General features: G+C 57.3%; 1 protein-coding gene across 5 annotated transcripts; it reads left to right on the top strand.

Annotated features, from left to right (window-relative positions):
- The first annotated feature begins 926 nt into the window (after window positions 1–926).
- Window positions 927–15,984, top strand: DENND4B (DENN domain containing 4B). 5 transcript variants are annotated; one of them, XM_082614166.1, is made up of 28 exons: window positions 927–1,255; window positions 3,145–3,484; window positions 4,090–4,342; window positions 4,595–4,664; window positions 4,864–5,033; window positions 5,106–5,350; window positions 5,796–5,862; window positions 5,959–6,017; window positions 6,185–6,329; window positions 6,605–6,780; window positions 6,935–7,035; window positions 7,814–8,029; window positions 8,571–8,716; window positions 9,017–9,156; window positions 9,249–9,375; window positions 9,796–10,002; window positions 10,347–10,475; window positions 11,303–11,492; window positions 11,729–11,896; window positions 12,157–12,545; window positions 12,709–12,831; window positions 13,032–13,201; window positions 13,283–13,424; window positions 13,639–13,875; window positions 14,414–14,531; window positions 14,623–14,788; window positions 14,877–14,941; window positions 15,042–15,984. In XM_082614166.1, exons 2-28 carry the CDS (start codon window positions 3,168–3,170, stop codon window positions 15,185–15,187), a joined length of 4,482 nt encoding a protein of 1,493 aa, XP_082470292.1. In that variant the 5' UTR covers window positions 927–1,255; window positions 3,145–3,167; the 3' UTR covers window positions 15,188–15,984. The 5 variants fall into 5 exon arrangements, with proteins under 5 accessions (XP_082470292.1, XP_082470291.1, XP_082470290.1 ...); XM_082614164.1 differs by lacking the exon at window positions 927–1,255 and adding an exon at window positions 1,368–1,720; XM_082614167.1 differs by lacking the exon at window positions 927–1,255 and adding an exon at window positions 2,168–2,394.
- The last annotated feature ends 2,214 nt before the right edge of the window (window positions 15,985–18,198 follow it).

The raw sequence follows: 18,198 nt of genomic DNA, 5'->3' as shown, positions 1-18,198 counted from the left end.
GGCCTGGCAGTGAGTCAGGAGATGAAGAGGTGACTGCTGGCTGAGCTCTCGGCTCTGGATTTTTATGGTAGAATGATACCAGTTTTCTTGGGGGTAGCTGGCCTCAGTGCTAAGGCTCCCAAGGAGAGAGGATTTAAAAACTACTGACGCCAGGTAGGTCTCAGGTTGGCTCCCTCTTCTTTATGGCCCTTTAAGCCCAGAGGACCTGGAAGTTAGCTGTGATACCTGGCCAGCCTCTGACACCGTGCTCCTAGGTCTCATTCCTGCCCCCTCACAATGCATGAATTCACTTCACCCTCCTCACTCTTCTCTACTCATTCATTCAGATGCTTGAGTGCTAACCTGTTCTGAAGAGGTTTCCTCTTTCTGGCTTGGGTTGCTAGCCCTCTGACCATCTGAGCTTCTGCCCTCTATTCTCTCCTCCATGCAGCACAGAAGAGTAGTTTGTGCCCCTTCTCCATTACCCCCACCTCTTCTGCTCTCCCACACTCTACAGTCCTGGCCTCTCCTCTTCCTCTTTCCAAAACTGTTGTCATTTTCAGAAAAGAGAACTGAGAGCTTCTGGCTTAGGCTGGAAGGGAATGCAGTGTGCCCTAAACCTGGCAGTAGGGGCAGCCACCTGGGTCTCCGCAAACTAGGCTTTCAGGGCCTTCATCCAGGCAGGAAAGCCACATCTGAGTAGGACCGAGGGTGGGACGGAAGTGCGCCCCAGACTTCAGGGGACAGGGTCCTGCGGCAATGGTTGGTTGGTGGGAAGCCGCCTGGGTGCAAGGGGCCCTCCCAGCCGCCAGAGGTCGCGCTGCAGGCGGTCGGGCGCTGGGCAGGCGCTGCCAGGGTCACGGCCGCCGGCCCGGGAGGTTGGGGGTGGGGGGGAGCCGCGGCGTCCGCGGTCCGGGAGGGGGGAGGGGGGGTGGGGGGAGCAGAGAAAGCGGGGCGCGCGGAGGAGCACCCGGCCCCCAGCGCAGCGGGAGCCGGAAGGGCCGTGCGGCGCGAGCGAGCGGCGCGGCAGCACAGTCCCCGCGTGGCGCAGCGCGGCGGGGACGCTGGGATCGCCCGGATTTCCCTCCACGGCGCCCCGCGCCCCGGCGCCCTCGGCCGCTTCTTCTTCCTTCACTCGTCACCCCGGCGGGAGCGGCGCCCGAGTCGGGTGCGACATGTCCGGGGCCGGGTAGCCGAGCCGCCCGCCGGCCCGCCAACCCGCCTTCCGAGCCACCCGCCCGCGGGCCGGCCGGCGGGGGCGTCGAGGGGCAGGCAGGTAGGGGCTGGACCGGGCGGGGCGGGGGGCGGGGTAGGAAGGGAGGGAGCGCCGGCGGGGCGGGGGCTCTCCCCCAGCTGTTCTCCGGCGCTGCACATCTGGTTCCGGTTCCTCTCTCCTGGGGAAGTGAAAGTGGAGGGGAGGGCGCAGCCCGGAGTTAGCTAGCAGTGCCCCGGCGCCCTGCACCCCTCCTGCGCCCGCGGGTCCTAGAGCTCGAGCACCCCTCCCTCCGCTCGGGTCACGCGGCGGCCGGCGCTGCTGCCGTCATGTCTCCGGCCGCCTGCGCGCCCGCTCCTCTCTGCCCTCCTGCTCCTTCCTCAGCCTCCTCCCGCTCGGCGCGCCCTCTGCCCCAACGCGAACTTCCCGCCGCCCGGCTTGTGGGCGTTGCGACCCGGAGTGGCGCCCCTGCCCCTTGCGTTCCCCAGGGAGGAAGGGCTGCCTTCTGCAGGACTCTTCCCTGGCTCGGTGAGGAGAGGCCCGGGTGCGGAGGTCCTGCCGATGGGGGCCACTCGCTCTTCTGCTGGTCTCAACCTCATGGCTCCCGCTGCTGCCTTGGGCATAGGGCATAGGGCTCCCATTCGCCAGCACGGGACGAGGCATGGGGCTGTGTCCCAGAGCTAAATCAGGAGGCTGACGCTAACTCCTGGCCTCACCTCGCAGATGTGGAGACTAAATTAAGCTGGAGTTGGTGTGTGTATTGTGTGTGGCCAGAGGCCAGGTTAAGGAGAGCCAGCTTGGCTACTGAGATTCCTTTGCCCCCTCTTCTCTTGGCAAGGGTGGGAGGTTAGGTAGGATTGTACATCCTGGATCCAGTCTGAGCCTCCTCTGCCTTGCTCCGGGTCCTTTAGTCTAAGGTTCCAACTTGGAATGATGCTGTGTTGGCACCTTCAACGGTACCCCCCCCCCCCCAGCACACGCGCGCGCACACACACACTCTCACACCCATAGGCTGGCTTCCGCTGAGCTGCAGCTTCCCCTCCGCTGTTTCAGGAAGTCACCTCCCTTCCCCTCTGAAGCGGCCCCCACGCCTTCGGTCCTCAGCTGCAAGCCACCCACCAAGCTCTTTCCCAGCTTCTGCACCCTGGGGCACCCCGGGACCCTTGGGGCTCCTACTCCCTGGGGTTGGGCCATGAAGGCAGGTGAGAAGAGTTACTGAAGACCCGTTGTGAGCCTGTTTCTGTCTCTGGGCTCCATGGAGGAGGGCTTGGGGATTGCTGGGACTGTCTCCCACTGCTGCTTTGGACTTAACTGGGGATACCTAAGGATCCTGGAGGTTGGAGGGCAGTGGGTTTTTTTGTCAGATAGTGGAGCTAAGTTAGGAAAAAAGGACACTTGAGCCTGGTGAAAAGACGCTTAAGGATTGGGTTTTGTGGAGTCCTCACAGAAACCTAGAAGTGGGCTCTTTAAGAATATTAGCTGGCTCATGAGGTTCTTAGAATATCAACTAGAGTAGGAAGGCCAGAAACCCATAAAAAGAATGTAAAGTTGGCATGATGTCATGGCCAGAAGGAATGATGTCATTGCAGGCCATTACAGAAAAGACTGATCTCTGTTATGTTAGGGAGTGAAGCGGGGTGGGGTCTTTAAAAGGGATACAGAAACTATGATGTCAGAGCCCAGGTTAGCTGTGTGCGGTGGAGTGGAGTTTGGGTTCTTTGGGAAGAGGGCTGGTACCACCAAGAGGGAGGGTCCTGGTCTCTTTAAGGAGCTGTGGTGGGCTGTGAGGGCCTGGTGATGTCACAGGCGGGAGAGTTTAGGATTGGCTGACCACTGATCCTGCTTTTCCTTGAAAGGACTAGGAAGAGGAGGGAAGCAAGAGGGGGACTCCCTGGTTGCCATGGCAACACCAGCCTTCCTTGCTTCATCTCTCCCCCACTTGACCATTCCAGATGCAGTGAGTGAGGGGGGGGCCATGGCGGAGGAGCGGCCCCCCCGGCTGGTGGATTACTTCGTGATAGCTGGGCTTGCAGGGAACGGAGCACCCATCCCTGAGGAAACGTGGGTTCCTGAACCCAGCGGGCCCCTTCGCCCTCCCCGGCCAGCTGAGCCCATCACAGATGTGGCAGTCATCACTAGGGCCCTGGGCGAGGAGGTGCCCCAGGGCTACACATGCATCCAGGCTTCTGCCGGGGGCCACCCCTTGGAACTCAGTGCTGGGCTCCTGGGTGGAACTCAACCAGTCATCTGCTACCGGAGGGGGCGTGACAGGCCCCCCCTCGTTGAGCTGGGGTGTGTGCACCTACCCATGCTGGCACCAAGGGAGGCTGGGAGGAGATCTGGGGTGAGGCAGGGAGAGGTAGGGGTATGGGATGAGGGATGTGCAATGGGAATGGGAAGAGAGTGGGCTAGAGGCCAGGGAGAAGGGCCTGAGGTTGTGCGTACTTAGTTCGCACACAGATTTGGGTGCATAAACTAGTGCTGCTACTTGCTAGCTATGTGACCTTAGGCAGGTTATTGAGCCCCTCTGGGCCTTTTCCCTCATCTGTAAATTGGGGGAAATAATACCTCCTCATAGGGTGGTTGAGAAGATTAAATGAGATAATCCATATAAGGGACTTAGCAGAGAGTCAATAAATGGTAGCTTTTATTCTTAGTATTTATTAATGAGCTTGAGAACCATGGAAGGTTTGAGGAATTGTTACTGATCAAGAAGTAGAGCCAAGGGCAGAAGAGGGGCACAGGATTTTGGAGGGCAGAGTTCAGCAAGAAGTGGGCCCTGGTGTTGGGGTTTGACGAGGCTGAGTAGGTAGGACTAGGTAGGCAGACCTAGCAGGACTGGGGTCTTTCTCCTCTGTATTGGACTTTTGACATCTCTCTCTGTTCTTTGTGCCAAGGGTGTTGTATGAGGGGAAGGAACGTCTCAAGCCTGGCTTCCAAGTGCTAGCTACGACACCCTACAGTCACTCAGCCAACCTGGCCCCTCCAGGCCCTGGGCACCCCCGCACCTACCTCACTTACCGGCGGGCAGCAGAGGGGGCAGGGTTGCATGCCCTGGGCATCACTGACCTCTGCCTGGTGCTGCCCAGCAAGGGCGAGGTCACGCCTCATACTTACTGCCAATTGCCCCACAACCTCAACCCTGGCATGGTGAGTAGGGCCCTGAGCCAGAAACTGAGACCTGCACCATCTCTGTGTGACGGTGTGGACCCTGGGCACAAAGGGTATCCTAGGACCAAGGCGTCTAACGGCAGGGTGGGGCCCAGAGGCGTGACTCGTCTTGGGGGACTGGGATTAGTGGGAGTTATAAAGACAAAGACCACGTAGGGGTGGTGGAGAAAATGAACCCCAGAAACCTTTGTTAGCTGTGTGTCTGCTTGTCTCTTGCCATTTCTGGGGCAGTGGGGCCCAGCAGTGTACCTGTGCTACAAGGTGGGCCTGGCCAAGGCCAACACGCTGGTGTATGAGGCAGGTGAGTAGCCCCTCTGTCTCTCCAACCCCTTGACCCTCTGTGTCCCTCTGCCCTGGTGCCTCTTGGCTGGTACCTTCAGTGTCCACAGAACTCACTTCCCCTTTGCCGCTTGGCCCTTCTCTGGGATCCCCTGCTTCCTTCCCCTGGAGTCTGATGGACCCTACTCCTTTTGGGTACCCCCACTCTGCCGGGGGTGCAGAGCTGCTGGGCCGCTACCCAGAGGAGGACAATGAGGCGTTCCCGCTGCCCGAGTCAGTGCCCGTCTTCTGCCTGCCCATGGGGGCCACTATCGAGTGCTGGCCTGCCCAGACCAAGTACCCCGTGCCCGTCTTCTCCACCTTTGTGCTCACGGGTGCAGCTGGTGATAAGGTGGGTGTGCAGAGTGTGGTCAGGGGTCCAGGCTCCACAGGGCCCGCCTGACTGCCCCTCTGCCCCTGCCAGGTGTACGGTGCTGCCTTGCAGTTCTACGAGGCGTTCCCGAGGACCAGGCTCTCGGAGCGGCAAGCGCGGGCCCTGGGCCTGCTGAGCGCCGTGGAGCGGGGCCGGGCACTGGGGGGCCGAGCTGTGCGCAGCCGCCGTGCCATCGCTGTGCTGTCCCGCTGGCCTGCCTTCCCTGCCTTCCGCGCCTTCCTCACCTTCCTCTACCGCTACTCCATCTCAGGCCCCCACCGCCTGCCCCTGGAAGCGTGAGCACGAAACTTCCCCGACACTGGGAAGGGTTATGAGGGGATCTCGGGAGGCCAGGAGTGATGGACGAGATTAGGCTGGAGTGGTGGGGGTGGGGGGGGGTGGGGACCTGGGTGGGCAGAGGAGTGGGGATGGGGCTGTAGTGTGTGGCTGGAGAGTTGGTCCACTGCAAAAGTGCCCCTGGCTGAGGGGCTGAGTGGGGCCTGAAATCCAGGCTACACTTGTTAGCTAAGTCCTGGCCAGGGGTTGTGCAGGCCCAGAGGGAATCTCTTTTCTGATTTGCATAAATGCTGTACATAATGGAGGCTCTGATGGCTGACACCAGTCTCAAGGTGGATCTCAGGCAGGAGTAAGGCTTTTGTGGACAGGTGAAGGAGAAGAGCAAATGTGGCTGAATGGAGTAGACTGGGAGTCTGCCTCTGACTGGACCCCTCTCTCCCCCAGGCACATCTCCCACTTCATTCACAATGTCCCCTTCCCTTCCCCACAGAGACCCCGCATCCTGGTGCAGGTGAGAGCTGAGGCTGAGGCTGGGGCTGGATGGGAGGAGGAGAACTGCCAGGGGCTAGTCTTCACCATCCTGACCTGTGGCTCTTCTGTCTCCCAGATGTCTCCCTATGACAACCTGCTCCTCTGCCAGCCTGTGTCCTCACCCCTGCCCCTCAGGTATGTGCCCAGGTTGGGGGGGCTTTGATGACCAAGGACATGGTAGGTGCCGGGCAGGTGGGCACAGGTGTTGAGGTCTATGCAGGCTGGGCCCAGGTGGTGTCTGTGCGCAGTGACTAGGGAAAGGCCTCCTGCTGACTCTTCCCCCACCTTGGCATTGCCCGCAGTGGTGCCAGCTTCCTGCAGCTGCTGCAGAGCCTGGGCCCTGAGGTGGCTATCACGCTGCTGCTGGCTGTGCTCACGGAGCACAAACTACTAGTCCACTCACTGCGGCCGGACCTGCTCACCAGCGTCTGCGAGGCCCTCGTCTCTGTGAGTGCTACCGTGCCCAGACTGCCTTGCCTAGAGTGTTCCTTCTGATGGCCCGGTCTCTACCTAGATTCTCCTTACTTTTCTTTTCTTGGGGAGGGTTCCTCAGCCTTTTACCCTTGGGCACGACCTACAGGACATACAGCTTCCGTCAGGAGCTCTTCTTTGGAGCCCAACTCCCACAGCTTCTCTCAACAGGCACCACCCCCCAGGGCCAAGGCCCCCTCTCCTGCTGCCCCTACACCCTGCTCACTGGTCCTCACTCCCTGATGCTTTAGATGATCTTCCCGCTGCACTGGCAGTGCCCCTACATCCCGCTGTGCCCGCTAGTGCTGGCAGACGTGCTGAGCGCCCCTGTGCCCTTCATCGTGGGTATCCACTCCAGTTACTTCGATCTGCGTGACCCGCCTGCGGATGTCATCTGTGTTGATCTGGATACCAACACACTCTTCCAGTAAGAGGGTTGGGTCTTGTCCAGGGGGTTTCGAGGTGGGGGCAGGAGAGGGCTGGTGTATGCAGTGTACCTGCTCAAAAGGAGCCTCAGGCAAAACGTGGAGAAGGCTGGCGAGGAGCCCCATCACCCTTTCTTCCTACTGTTTATCTCACAGGACTGAGGAAAAGAAGCCCCTCTCCCCTCGGATCCTGCCCCGCAGACCCTACAAGGTTCTGCTGGCTACACTGACGAACCTGTACCAGCAGCTGGATCAGAGTGAGGAGCGTGGGTGGGGGTGGGAGGCTGGAAACTGTCATTGACCTTAAGCCTCCAGTTTGGGGAGGCCTGTGGAGAGCTGACCTTACTTGAGGAGGTTAGAGGAGTTAGGCTTTCATTTGGTGGAAGTGAGAGGAATTCAAATTCCAGTTTAAGCAAGAGGGAAGCGCATGTCACATTAATATTCCTGAATATGTCAGGGAGGTTGAGCTTGTCATTGGGGAGGCTGGAAACGGTTACCTGAAGGTAACTTTTTTTTTTGTAAATTCTTTTTTAAAAAAAATTAATTAATTAACTTATTTATTTTTGGCTGCATCGGGTCTTCATTGCTGCGTGCGGGCTTTTTTCTAGTTGCGGCGAGCGGGGGCTACTCTTTGTTGCGGTGTGCAGGCTTCTCGTTGCGGTGGCTTCTCTTGTTGAGGAGCACGGGCTCTAGGCACGTGGGCTTCAGTAGTTGTGGCGCACGGGCTCAGTAGTTGTGGCTCGTGGGCTCGAGAGCGCAGGCTCAGTAGTTGTGGCGCACAGGCTTAGTTGCTCCGCGGCACGTGGGATCTTCCTGGACCAGGGCTCGAACCCGTGTCCCCTGCATTGGCAGGCGGATTCTTAACCACTGCGCCACCAGGGAAGTCCCTGAAGGTAACTTTTTAGTTACTATTGGTACCAGGTCTGTTAGGACCTGCCAGTGGTGGGGTAGCAACAGTGACTTCTGTGTGAAGAGCAGGGTTGAGGCAAGCCCTACGGGTGCTGGCCCTGATTCTCAGGCTGCCCTGGTCCCCAGCATATACTAGACCCGAGGAGGAGGCCTCCCTGGAATTCCTGCTGACAGACTATGAGGCAGTGTGCGGCCGCCGGGCCCGGCTGGAGCGCGAGGTGCAGGGAGCCTTCCTCCGCTTCATGGCCTGCCTGCTCAAGGGCTACCGGGACTTCCTGCGCCCGCTCACCCAGGCCCCCTCTGAGGGGTCTCGTGATGTCGACAACCTCTTCTTCCTGCAGGGTAAAGGGGGCCTGTCTCTGCTTGGGGAGGGGGTCACGGGAGGGGTGGCCAGGGGCTGGGCTCCATGGGGAAGCCCGAGGGGATGGGGAATCACACAGTTTCTTGTTCCTTCACTCAGGACACGTTTTTGTGGGCACCAGCTTTGAGCTGTATGCTCTTCTGGGCTTGGAGAGGGGATAAGGGTACAAAGATGAACCAGCTGTGGCCCTGCCCTCTGGGAAGCCCTGGGCTTGGTGGGGACACAGTGACGCCTGGGGTGAGCCGCCCCCATGGGCGAAACTCTCTTCCCTTGGAGACTCCCCAGTCTGAGGTCCTAGGGGCCAACAGATAAAAGGGAGGGATTCCATGGGACTGTGGTGCTGGGGTAGCTGAGCTGCTCGGCTTGGCGTGTGGTGTAGTGGTGCCAGAGGGGCCAAAGAGGGGATGGCTTTGATGGCCTTGGACGCCAAGTTGGCAGGGAGCCAAGAAAAGGGTTCGGAAGGGGGTGCCTGTGGTAGGGACCCCTGGTAACCTTCCTCTCTGCCCCATTCTCATTCGTCAGGCTTCCTCAAATCCCGGGAACGCTCCAGCCACAAGCTGTACTCCCAGCTGCTGCACACACAGATGTTCTCGCAGTTCATTGAGGAATGTTCTTTTGGCTCTGCTCGGCATGCTGCCCTGGAATTCTTCGACTCTTGTGTTGACAAGGTATTGAGCATTATCCCTTCTCCTCATGCCCTTTGCCCTCTGCTCTCCTCTTGGCAGTCTCTGTTATCCCAGGTATAAACACTCTACATCTCACCTGTGGCAGGGATGGTGCCCCTGGAGTTATACAGGGCACAGCCTATGCAGCATACGTGACCGGCCTCATAGACATACCGTCTTCCCATTCCTCACTCCATCCCCCAGCTCTGTCTCCAGGGCCTTGGTGGAATCTTGACCCACTACCTCCTTCCCTGTGGCTGTGCTTTCCGGCGAGATGCTCATTCTCTTACCATCCTGCTCCAGGTCCACCCAGAGCAGGAGAAGCCGGAGCCAACACCCTTGGTGGAGCTGGAGGAGCTGTCGGGAAGTGAGCTCACTGTCTTTATCACACCTCCCGAGGAGCCGCCGGTGCCAGAGGGCAGTGAATCTACCCCCCAGTACTGGTGAGAGCCTCTTGTCCCCTCACTTGTTGTGAGGCCCCACAGGCTGACTTAGTGCCGACTGCTCCTGATGTTGCCTCTCTCTGCCCCTCCAGCTACGATGGGTTCCCCGAACTACGGGCTGAGCTGTTTGAGTCTCCTCAAGAGCAACCCGGGGCTCTGCCTGTGCCAGGTCCATCCCGTAGTGCCCCCAGCAGTCCTGCCCCTCGCCGTACCAAACAGGTAACCTGCAGGTGGGCCCCCCAGAGGCATCTGGCTCAGGCCAAGGGCTGCTGCTTCAGTTTCTTCATCTGTAAAATGGGTATAATAGTATTTACCCCGTAAGGTCGTTGGAAGGTTTCAGTTATGTCTGGCACATAAAAGGCACATGAAATATTAGCTGTTGTTACCACTGTCATCATCCTCATCTTCATTTTCTGAGCACTCTGGGAAACCAGGGGCTTGCTGCCTCTTCCAGGGCACCTGCCCAAGCTCAAGCTATGCATCTCTGCTTGGGGATCCTGGGCTGTGTGTGCAGCATCTCTCCCGCCTCGTCAGTGCACAGACCCTTCCTCAGGGAGGGTGCTGCTTCTCCTACACTATTTTAAGATCTGCCCTGCCCTGGCATTGTACTCACCCAGGTGTGTCCCCTGCCCTATGTAGGAGATGAAGATCGCGCAGCGGATGGCGCAGAAGTCAGCAGCTGTGCCTGAGCTCTGGGCCCAGTGCCTGCTGGGCCACTGCTATGGGCTGTGGTTCCTGTGTCTGCCTGCCTATGTGCGGTCGGCGCCCTCCAGGGTGCGGGCACTGCAAACGGCTTACCAGGTGCTGCGCCAGATGGAGAGCCGCAAGGTGGTGCTGCCCGACGAGGTGGGCACCCGCGCCCAGTCCCAGGGGCTTGTGCAGGCATGGGGGCTGTGAGAGGGAAACTTGGTGACCGTGGAAAGCAGATGGGGAGCACGGACACAAGTTGAGAGCTGGGCAAGTGCTCCATCACATTCACTGAATTAATGAGCATGTTTAGGGTGTAGCAGTAGAGACTGCAGGGTGGCAGGGTCAGCAGGAAGGGTAGGTGGCTCTGAGGCAAGCCCAGGAGCTGCCAGGGGCCCGTGAAGTCTGTGAGAACTGGGGAGGCTGGAGAAGGGTGCTCGCTGAGGCTTGAGGATTTGGGTTGGGAGCGAGTCCGCTCTCATCCTACGTGTCTCCTGGCCCAGGTGTGTTACCGGGTGTTGATGCAGCTCTGCTCACACTATGGGCAGCCCGTGTTGTCCGTGCGGGTCATGCTGGACATGCGGCGGGCAGGCATCGTGCCCAACACCATCACCTACGGCTACTATAACAAGGTACCTAATTTGGGGTGGGGGGGGATGGAAGCCTGTGCTGGGTGTGTGTGGGGGGAGGATGCTGCTCCCTGGCACCTGCTGCTCTCCCCTCTCCTTGGAGGTCGGGCCCATACAATCCAACAAGGTCCTGTCACCGTTGTCCCCCGTTGTGCTCCTCTAGTGCCTTAGCACCTACAGACGGTTTTCCCGTACTTGGCTGCTTTGACCTTCACCCACAGCACCCCTGACAAGGAGGTTGGGCGAGTACTGCCGCCTCCTGACGATAGCTCATAGTGGGAGCCAATGTGCCAGGCACTGTTCCAAATACGTTTTCCACATCAAGTCCTTTTACCTTGACCACAGCCCCATGAAGTGGAATGATTATTGTCCCCATCTTACAGATGAGGCCATGAGGTTGCAGGGGCTTAGTGACGTGTCCGAGGTACCACAGTGAGTGAGTTAGGGAGTTAGGAGGTGCACACAGGCATGCCGATGTTTCCTGAATTCAGGCCCTCAACCGTGATACTAACCTATATTTCCTGTTTTTTAGATGAGGAAACTAATGACCAAAAAAATGAACCGATTTCTTCAAAGCCCATAGTTTATAAACAGCAGAGTCTGGATCCAGGTTGTCTCCACTGCTTCTGGCTTCCTCTAGAACCCCTCAGGGTAGCAGCTGCCAACTGTCTCTTCTGGGCTCTTGTTCCTGGCTGAGCCATTGGCAGGACAGTCCTAGGCAGTATGTCTGGAGGAGAAGGTGGTCCCTGGGGCTCCAGGTCAGGCAGTTGGCGTCAGGCTGAGGCCAGGGTATGGAAGTAGGCCATCTTCATGGGCACTGTGCTTGGCAGGCCGTGCTGGAAAGCAAGTGGCCGTCTGGTACACCGGGTGGGCGCCTGCGCTGGGCCAAGCTCCGGAACGTGGTCCTGGGGGCTGCTCAGTTCCGCCAGCCCTTGAGAGAACGGCGGCAGCGGTGGCAGCGTCAGAAGCAGGAGGAGGAGGCAGAGACGGCAGCACAAGAGGCAGGCGGCTCCCAGACAGGTGGGTAGGGGCTGGTGACACGGGCAGGGGGATAGGCATGGAGAGCTGGGGCTGGTGTAGTGGCTGGCACTGGGTGTTCTCAGAGTGGATAAACTATACTTGGCTGGTAACAAAACAGATGAAGTTCTGCCTGGGAGGAGCCCTGTAAATCCAGGTCCACGTAAGGAGTTCTGTTTTGGAACTGGGGGCTGGGTTTCTAGCTGGCTGCCTTTCAACCCCCTCTCTGTCTTTTACAGAGCCCTATCTGGAGCGCCCCTCCCCTACCCGCCCCCTTCAGCGCCAGACTACCTGGGCTGGGCGAAGCCTGAGGGACCCTGCCTCGCCTACAGGGCGCCTGGTGAAGAGTGGCAGCCTGGGTAGTGCCCGAGGGGCACAGCCCACTGTGGAGGCTGGCGTGGCCCACAGTGAGTGCCGTTGTCCCACACCCCAACCCTCAGCCCCGTCAGCTTCCCTGACCACTTGCCAGTGAAAGAGGGGAAGGCCAGAGCCAGGATGGACGGGTGGTGCTTTGTGGTGGGCACTGTAGGCGCTGAGGGAATCTTGCCTGGACTGTCACTATGGTGGGGGCTGTGGTGCCAGAGTCTGTACAACCAGGAATTGTGCTAACTCAGTTCCTGGAGGAGGGGCTGGCCTCCATCTTCCCTGATTCTTTTCTGCCCTGTAGTGATAGAGGCCTTGGGGATACTGGAACCCCGGGGATCACCTGTGCCCTGGCACGATGGAAGCCTCTCAGACCTGAGCCTGACCGGGGAGGAGCCGGCACCTGGAGGCAGCCCAGGGGACGCAGGCTCAGCCCTGAGTACCCAGTCCACTGAAACCCTGCAAGGGCCAAGTGGGCGGGTGCCCAAGGCTGGCTGGCGTCAGGATGAGGCCAGCACCCCCCGAAGAGGGCTGGGTGCCCGCCTCCAACAGCTGCTCACTCCTTCCCGCCGCTCCCCTGCCTCTCATGTTCCCCCACCTGAGCTGCCCCCTGACCTGCCTCCCCCAGCCCGCCGCAGCCCCATGGACAGCCTTCTGCGCCCCCGGGAGCGCCCTGGATCCACTGCATCCGAGGTAGCCAGTGAGGGGAGGGTCCAGACACTTTAGCACCAGGAGGCCTGGGGAGGAGCTGCTAACCAGGAGTGCCCAGAGAGGGCCTCGAGGGGTGGCTGAAGCCAGCATCCTGGGTGAAGAGGAGCATGGGTGTGGCTAACTATGCTTTCTCATGTAATGGCAGAGCTCAGCCTCTCTGGGCAGTGAGTGGGACCTCTCAGAATCTTCTCTCAGCAGCGTGAGCGTTCGCCATTCCTCAGAGCGCCTCAGTGACACCCCTGGATCCTTCCAGCCACCTTCCCTGGAAGTGAGGATAACCCCTCCCACGCAGATGTGCTTGAACACACACATACACCACACCCATTCACTCTGTCAAAGGCAGGGGTTGGGAGGAGGTGGGAGGAGCCTGGGCTGGGATGTGAAGATGAGAGGGGCTGGGGAAGGAGCACGGGCTCCTGAGCCTAGAGGCCAAAAGGGGCCTGCTTCCCGGGGTCTCCTTGCCTGCAGATCCTGCTGTCTAGCTGCTCCTTGTGCCGCGCCTGTGATTCCCTGGTGTATGATGAGGAGATCATGGCTGGCTGGGCACCTGACGACTCCAACCTCAACACAACCTGTCCCTTCTGCACCTGCCCCTTTGTGCCCCTACTCAGTGTCCAGACCTTTGATTCCCGACCAAGGTGCCCAAAGCAGGGCGAGTGCTGTGGGTGGGGCAGGGAGGTGGAGATCCGAGGGCTGACCCTCCTGCTATCTCGCTGCAGTGCCCCCAGCCCCAAGCCTGCCTCTGCTGGTGCCAGTGGCAGCAAAGATGCTCCTGTCCCTGGGGGTCCAGGCCCTGTGCTCAGTGACCGCAGGCTCTGCCTTGCCCTGGATGAGCCCCAGCTCTGCAACGGACATGTGGGGGTAAGGGCTGGGCCAAACGGGCACGAGCTGTGTGTGTGTGTGTGTGTGTGTGTGTGGCCCTGTGGGTGGCCCCAGTGGTGCTGGGGGGAGGTAGGCATTGAGGGCAAGGGACGTCCCAGAAGCTGTTGCACATGGTGGCCCAGTGGGGATTGTGGCTCTGAGGATGGGGCCGTGGTACATGCCCTCCACTGCCCTCCCGCTTTGTGCCTGACAGGGTACCTCCCGGCGTGTTGAGAGTGGGGCATGGGCATATCTGAGCCCCCTGGTGCTGCGTAAGGAACTGGAGTCGCTGGTAGAGAATGAGGGCAGTGAGGTGCTGGCGTTGCCTGAGCTGCCTGCTGCTCACCCCATCATCTTCTGGAACCTTCTGTGGTATTTCCAGCGGCTACGCCTGCCCAGTATTCTGCCATGCCTGGTGCTGGCCTCCTGTGATGGGCCCCCACCTCCCCAGGTCAGTTCCCTGATATGGTCCCTGCTTCCTCATCTCCCAGCTCTGTTTCTCAGTCCTCTGTGTCTTCAGTGCTATAGAAAGAGCACAGGCTTTGGAGTTGGTTGTACCTGGTTTGACTCCCGGCCCTTTCACTTCACTACTCTGAGCTACAATTTCTCATCTGTAAAATGGCATAAGCGCCGCACCGCCCCCCCACCCCCCGACCTAAGGGCTGTTGTTAAGGCACCTAGTGTAGTGCCTGGTACCCAGACAATAATTTGTTAATGTTCATCTATTTATTGCTCTATTCACTGCACCAGTATTTATTGAGCACCTTTTAGGTTCCAGGCAGGGTTTTAGGCACTAGGGATGTAGCAGGTTACAAAACAGAGTCCTTGCTCTATTAGAGCTTGCATTCCCACGGGGAACAAGAGTTCCTTTCTCTCTTCTCTTTGGCTATGTCCTGTAATGTTCCTGTCTCTTGGAATAATGCCTGTTCATTTCCTGTCCCCTGCCTCCCACCCCATGAGCCTCTCTCCTTTATCTTGGCTCCCTGCAGGCCCCATCTCCTTGGATAATGCCTGATCCAGCATCTGTGCAGGTGCGGCTGCTGTGGGATGTCCTGACCCCTGACCCCAATAGCTGCCCACCTCTCTATGTGCTCTGGAGGGTCCACAGTAAGTCTGGTATTTGGCCTAGGATGGGAAGGGGAAGGTCCCAGACTTAGAGGGCTCAATAATCCTGGCTACCTTCTTTTTTTTCACCCAGGCCAGATCCCCCAGCGGGTGGTATGGCCAGGCCCAGTACCTGCATCCCTTAGTCTAGCATTGCTGGAGTCCGTGCTGCGCCACGTCGGTCTCAATGAGGTGCACAAGGCAATAGGGCTCCTGCTGGAAACTTTAGGGCCCCCTCCCACTGGCCTGCACCTACAGAGGTATCGTGTTCCTATCTGAGAGGTCCCTGGTGGGTCCCGGGCTCCATACCCCCTTTATCTCACTTACACTCTTTTGCCTCCACTCCAGGGGCATCTACCGTGAGATCTTATTCCTGACATTGGCTGCTCTGGGCAAGGACCACGTGGACATAGGTGAGGGAGCAGGCAGGGGGCTGAGGAGTTTAGGGATCTGGGGCCAGGTGTGGAAGCTTGGAATTCTAATATACTGACCTACCTCCACCCTCCTTCCTAGTGGCCTTCGACAAGAAGTACAAGTCCGCCTTTAACAAGCTGGCCAGCAGCATGGGCAAGGAGGAACTGAGGCGGCGGCGGGCACAGATGCCCACCCCAAAGGCCATTGACTGCCGAAAATATTTTGGAGCACCTCTGGAATGCTAGGGACCCTTAAGCTTCCTTCTCCAGCCTGGGCTGAGGAGGTGAGGGAGAATGGATTCTAGAGATAACCTGCTTCCCTGTTGCTTTCATAGAGGAGTTGGGAATAGGCTGGGAAGTATGCCGAGCCGTAGGCTCTGAATGGGGGCAGTGGGAAGAGGGACCCACTGTTCCCGAAAGTCACCATTCCCCTGTCTCCAACCTGCCCTCTGTGCTCATGTTGATGTTGGAGGAGGCCTGGGGGGAGCTGGCACGTCTCTGCTCTGCCTCATCCTATACCAGGAGCTCCTCTCCAGGGTACCCACAGATCTGCACTGCCCTGGTCATGTTAGAAGTTTTTGTTTTAAAAAACAACTAGAAAGATACAGAGCTACTGAGCCTTTGCCCTGAATGGGAGGGAGGGATGTCATTCCCCACCAATGATGGTCCCTCTTCCCTAGAATTGCCGAAGGAGCCCAAGGCTCTCCATGCCTTTCTACCTTAGTGTTTGTATTTTATTTTAAGTTATTTATTCTGGAGCCACAGCCCCCTTGCTTATGAGGTTCTTATGGACAGTGAGAAAGAGAAGGGAAATGGTGCCACATGGTCCAGTGGTTTGTAGCTCCTTGAAAGTTAGGAGGTGGGAGCTAGAGGAGTCCCAGGGTCCCCTTAGGAAAAATCGGTGCCCCTCTAGTCCTGATCCTTCCTGTCCACTCCACCTTGGGGAATGCTTCACCCACCCAGGGCCCTGACTGTGCAATAAGGATTGTTCCTTGCGAAGTTTTGTTGGATGTAATATAGTAAAAGCTGCTTCTGTCTTTTTTCTTCCGCCTCCTGTTCTCTGAGTCTGGGATAATGGTGGGGGATACCTCACTTTTTCTCCTGGCTGCACATCCTCCTTTCCACCTTTTCATCCCTTGCTGCCTTCAGGCACACACTGCTTTCCCTGACCAGGTCTGGTACTGGTCCCTTGGGGCACAGGGAGTTCTTGGAGCAGGAGAGGGGTGAATCCGGTGCTGGCTATGGTGGTGCCAGTCTGTGTGGTACTTCCGGCCCTCCCACACAATCACCCCCTTGTCCCTCATCTGTACCCCACACAAAGACTCCATTCTCTGGGGGCCCTGAGCTCATCTCTGCCTTCTTTCCTCTCCCCACAGCTTCCCCCTCCCAACTTCTCCAGTACCTCCACAGGGCAGCTCTCACGCATCCTGGGAGCCCTGGAACTCATTCTAGGCCTCCTTAGTTGCTCTAGTTGAAGGCAGTACTCTTCCAACCAGGGTCTCAGCCTGGGGACAGCACCAGGAAGACAGGGGCAAGGATTAAGGGGCTCACTGCGTGCGGGCATCAGGCATCCAGGCATCATTTTTCTAATCCTTTTGGTCCACTCGGAGTTCTCCCTTTCTTTCCTATATAATGAAATAAACACAGGAAACACTCCTAACAGAGCTGCAAAATCAATTACCAAAGGGAATTAGTCAACAAAACAGAAATATCTTGGGGAAGGAGGGCAGGAGTGTCAGTGGAGGAAATCACTTACATGAGCCTCTAGTGCAGATTCCTGGGGGTGGATATCGGTGGACGGAGAGAGCCACACTACTTCTGAATTCTGGGACCTGCAAGCCAGAGGAGGCGTCCCCATCCTAACTTGAGCAGTGTCCTAAAGGAGCTGCAAAGGAGGGGCTTAGGAAATGCCATCTGTTTTTGCCAGGGACTAGGAGATGCCTTCTTCAGAGGGGAACCCTCATGTCACCCCAGGTTCTGATCAGACCTCACTCCCTAGAATCAAACTTTCCCTGTATCATCCCCAACAACCTTCTGCAAAGTTGAGTGACTTCCTTCCTGAAAACATAAGTTTCTGTTGAGTGTAGCATGCCCAGCTGTGCACTGAACCGTCTGGAATTATAGAAAGGATTTTGGGGCTCAGTCCCTACCTTAATAGAGCATACAGTCTTCCTGGTCTAGAGGGCCCCTTGCTTCACAAATGATAATGATGACTCTGCCTCCCAGCTTATGCTTCTCAGTTTTCAACAGGCCTATAGTCAGATGGGTGGAACTACAGAATTCTTTAACCGCGAGAGTATCTGGGGATTCCAATAGCAAAGTACTCACCACAGCATCTGACATCTCTGTCCTGTGGCTTAGGGAGCTGTATGAGGGGCAGGATAAGTTCAAATTACCTGGCCGCATTTCTCTTCCCTGACTTTAGAGTGTGTAGGTTCGAGTATGACAAATTTTAGTTAAATCTTGTCTCTGGCACTTACTAATTTTATTACATCAGACAAGTTACTTAACTGCGGTGCCTCAGTTTTTCCTCATCTGCAAATTGGGGAGGTTGTTCAAAGATTAATTATATAATCTACATAAAGTGCTAAACACACTCAATAAATGTTAGCCACAAAAAGAAAATGAACAAACAGAGCCTGCATAGGGCAAAGTCATGTCCACTACACCAGTGGCCTTGCTTACCTGTCTGTCTTGGAGCTTGATCACTCCAGATTGAAAGTTCCCCTCCACGGCCTGATTTTAATTTTGCTGAAAGGCATTTTCTCAGGCGTCACTAGTATCTTCCTCAGGCTGGTATCTTCCACCACTGTGTTTCTCATATCCTTGCAGCCCTTGAAGAATGGCCCTTCAGACAGCAGAGAGTGCACTAGACTGATAATGGACAAAGCAGCAGGTTAGGGAAAGAGGGCTGTACCTTCCATGAGGGCAGTGACTTTGTCCCATTTACTGTATATCCCCAGCACATAGAAGAGTATCTAGTCACATAATAGGTCTTGTATCGTGTGTGAAATAACCGAGCCAGTGAAGGAATTAAAATGACATAATTTTCAGTGTGGTATAAGGTACTACAGGTAGAATACCAATCGAAGCTGAATTTTGAACTAAGGGTGAAATTGTTGGAAAAGTGAGGAAAATTCTCGTAATAGTTAATGTTTACTGAGTACTTACTATGGGCTTAGCACTATCCTGAGCTTTTTTTAAAAAAAATATTTATTTATTTATTTGTTTGCACCAGGTCTTAGTTGCAGCAGGCG

Source organism: Mesoplodon mirus (assembly GCF_964341445.2).
Source record: "Mesoplodon mirus genome assembly, chromosome: 3".
Taxonomy (NCBI): domain Eukaryota; kingdom Metazoa; phylum Chordata; class Mammalia; order Artiodactyla; family Ziphiidae; genus Mesoplodon; species Mesoplodon mirus.
This window is presented reverse-complemented; position numbering and strand designations above follow the sequence as displayed.

Bases quoted from the DNA above. Each gene is read 5' to 3' on its own strand.
- DENND4B (XM_082614164.1), top strand. From the start codon at position 1,522: ATGTCTCCGGCCGCCTGCGCGCCCGCTCCTCTCTGCCCTCCTGCTCCT. The intron at 13,876-14,413 runs GTCAGTTCCCTG...GGCTCCCTGCAG, and splicing joins ATGGGCCCCCACCTCCCCAG to GCCCCATCTCCTTGGATAAT. The intron at 14,789-14,876 runs GTATCGTGTTCC...CCTCCACTCCAG, and splicing joins ACTGGCCTGCACCTACAGAG to GGGCATCTACCGTGAGATCT.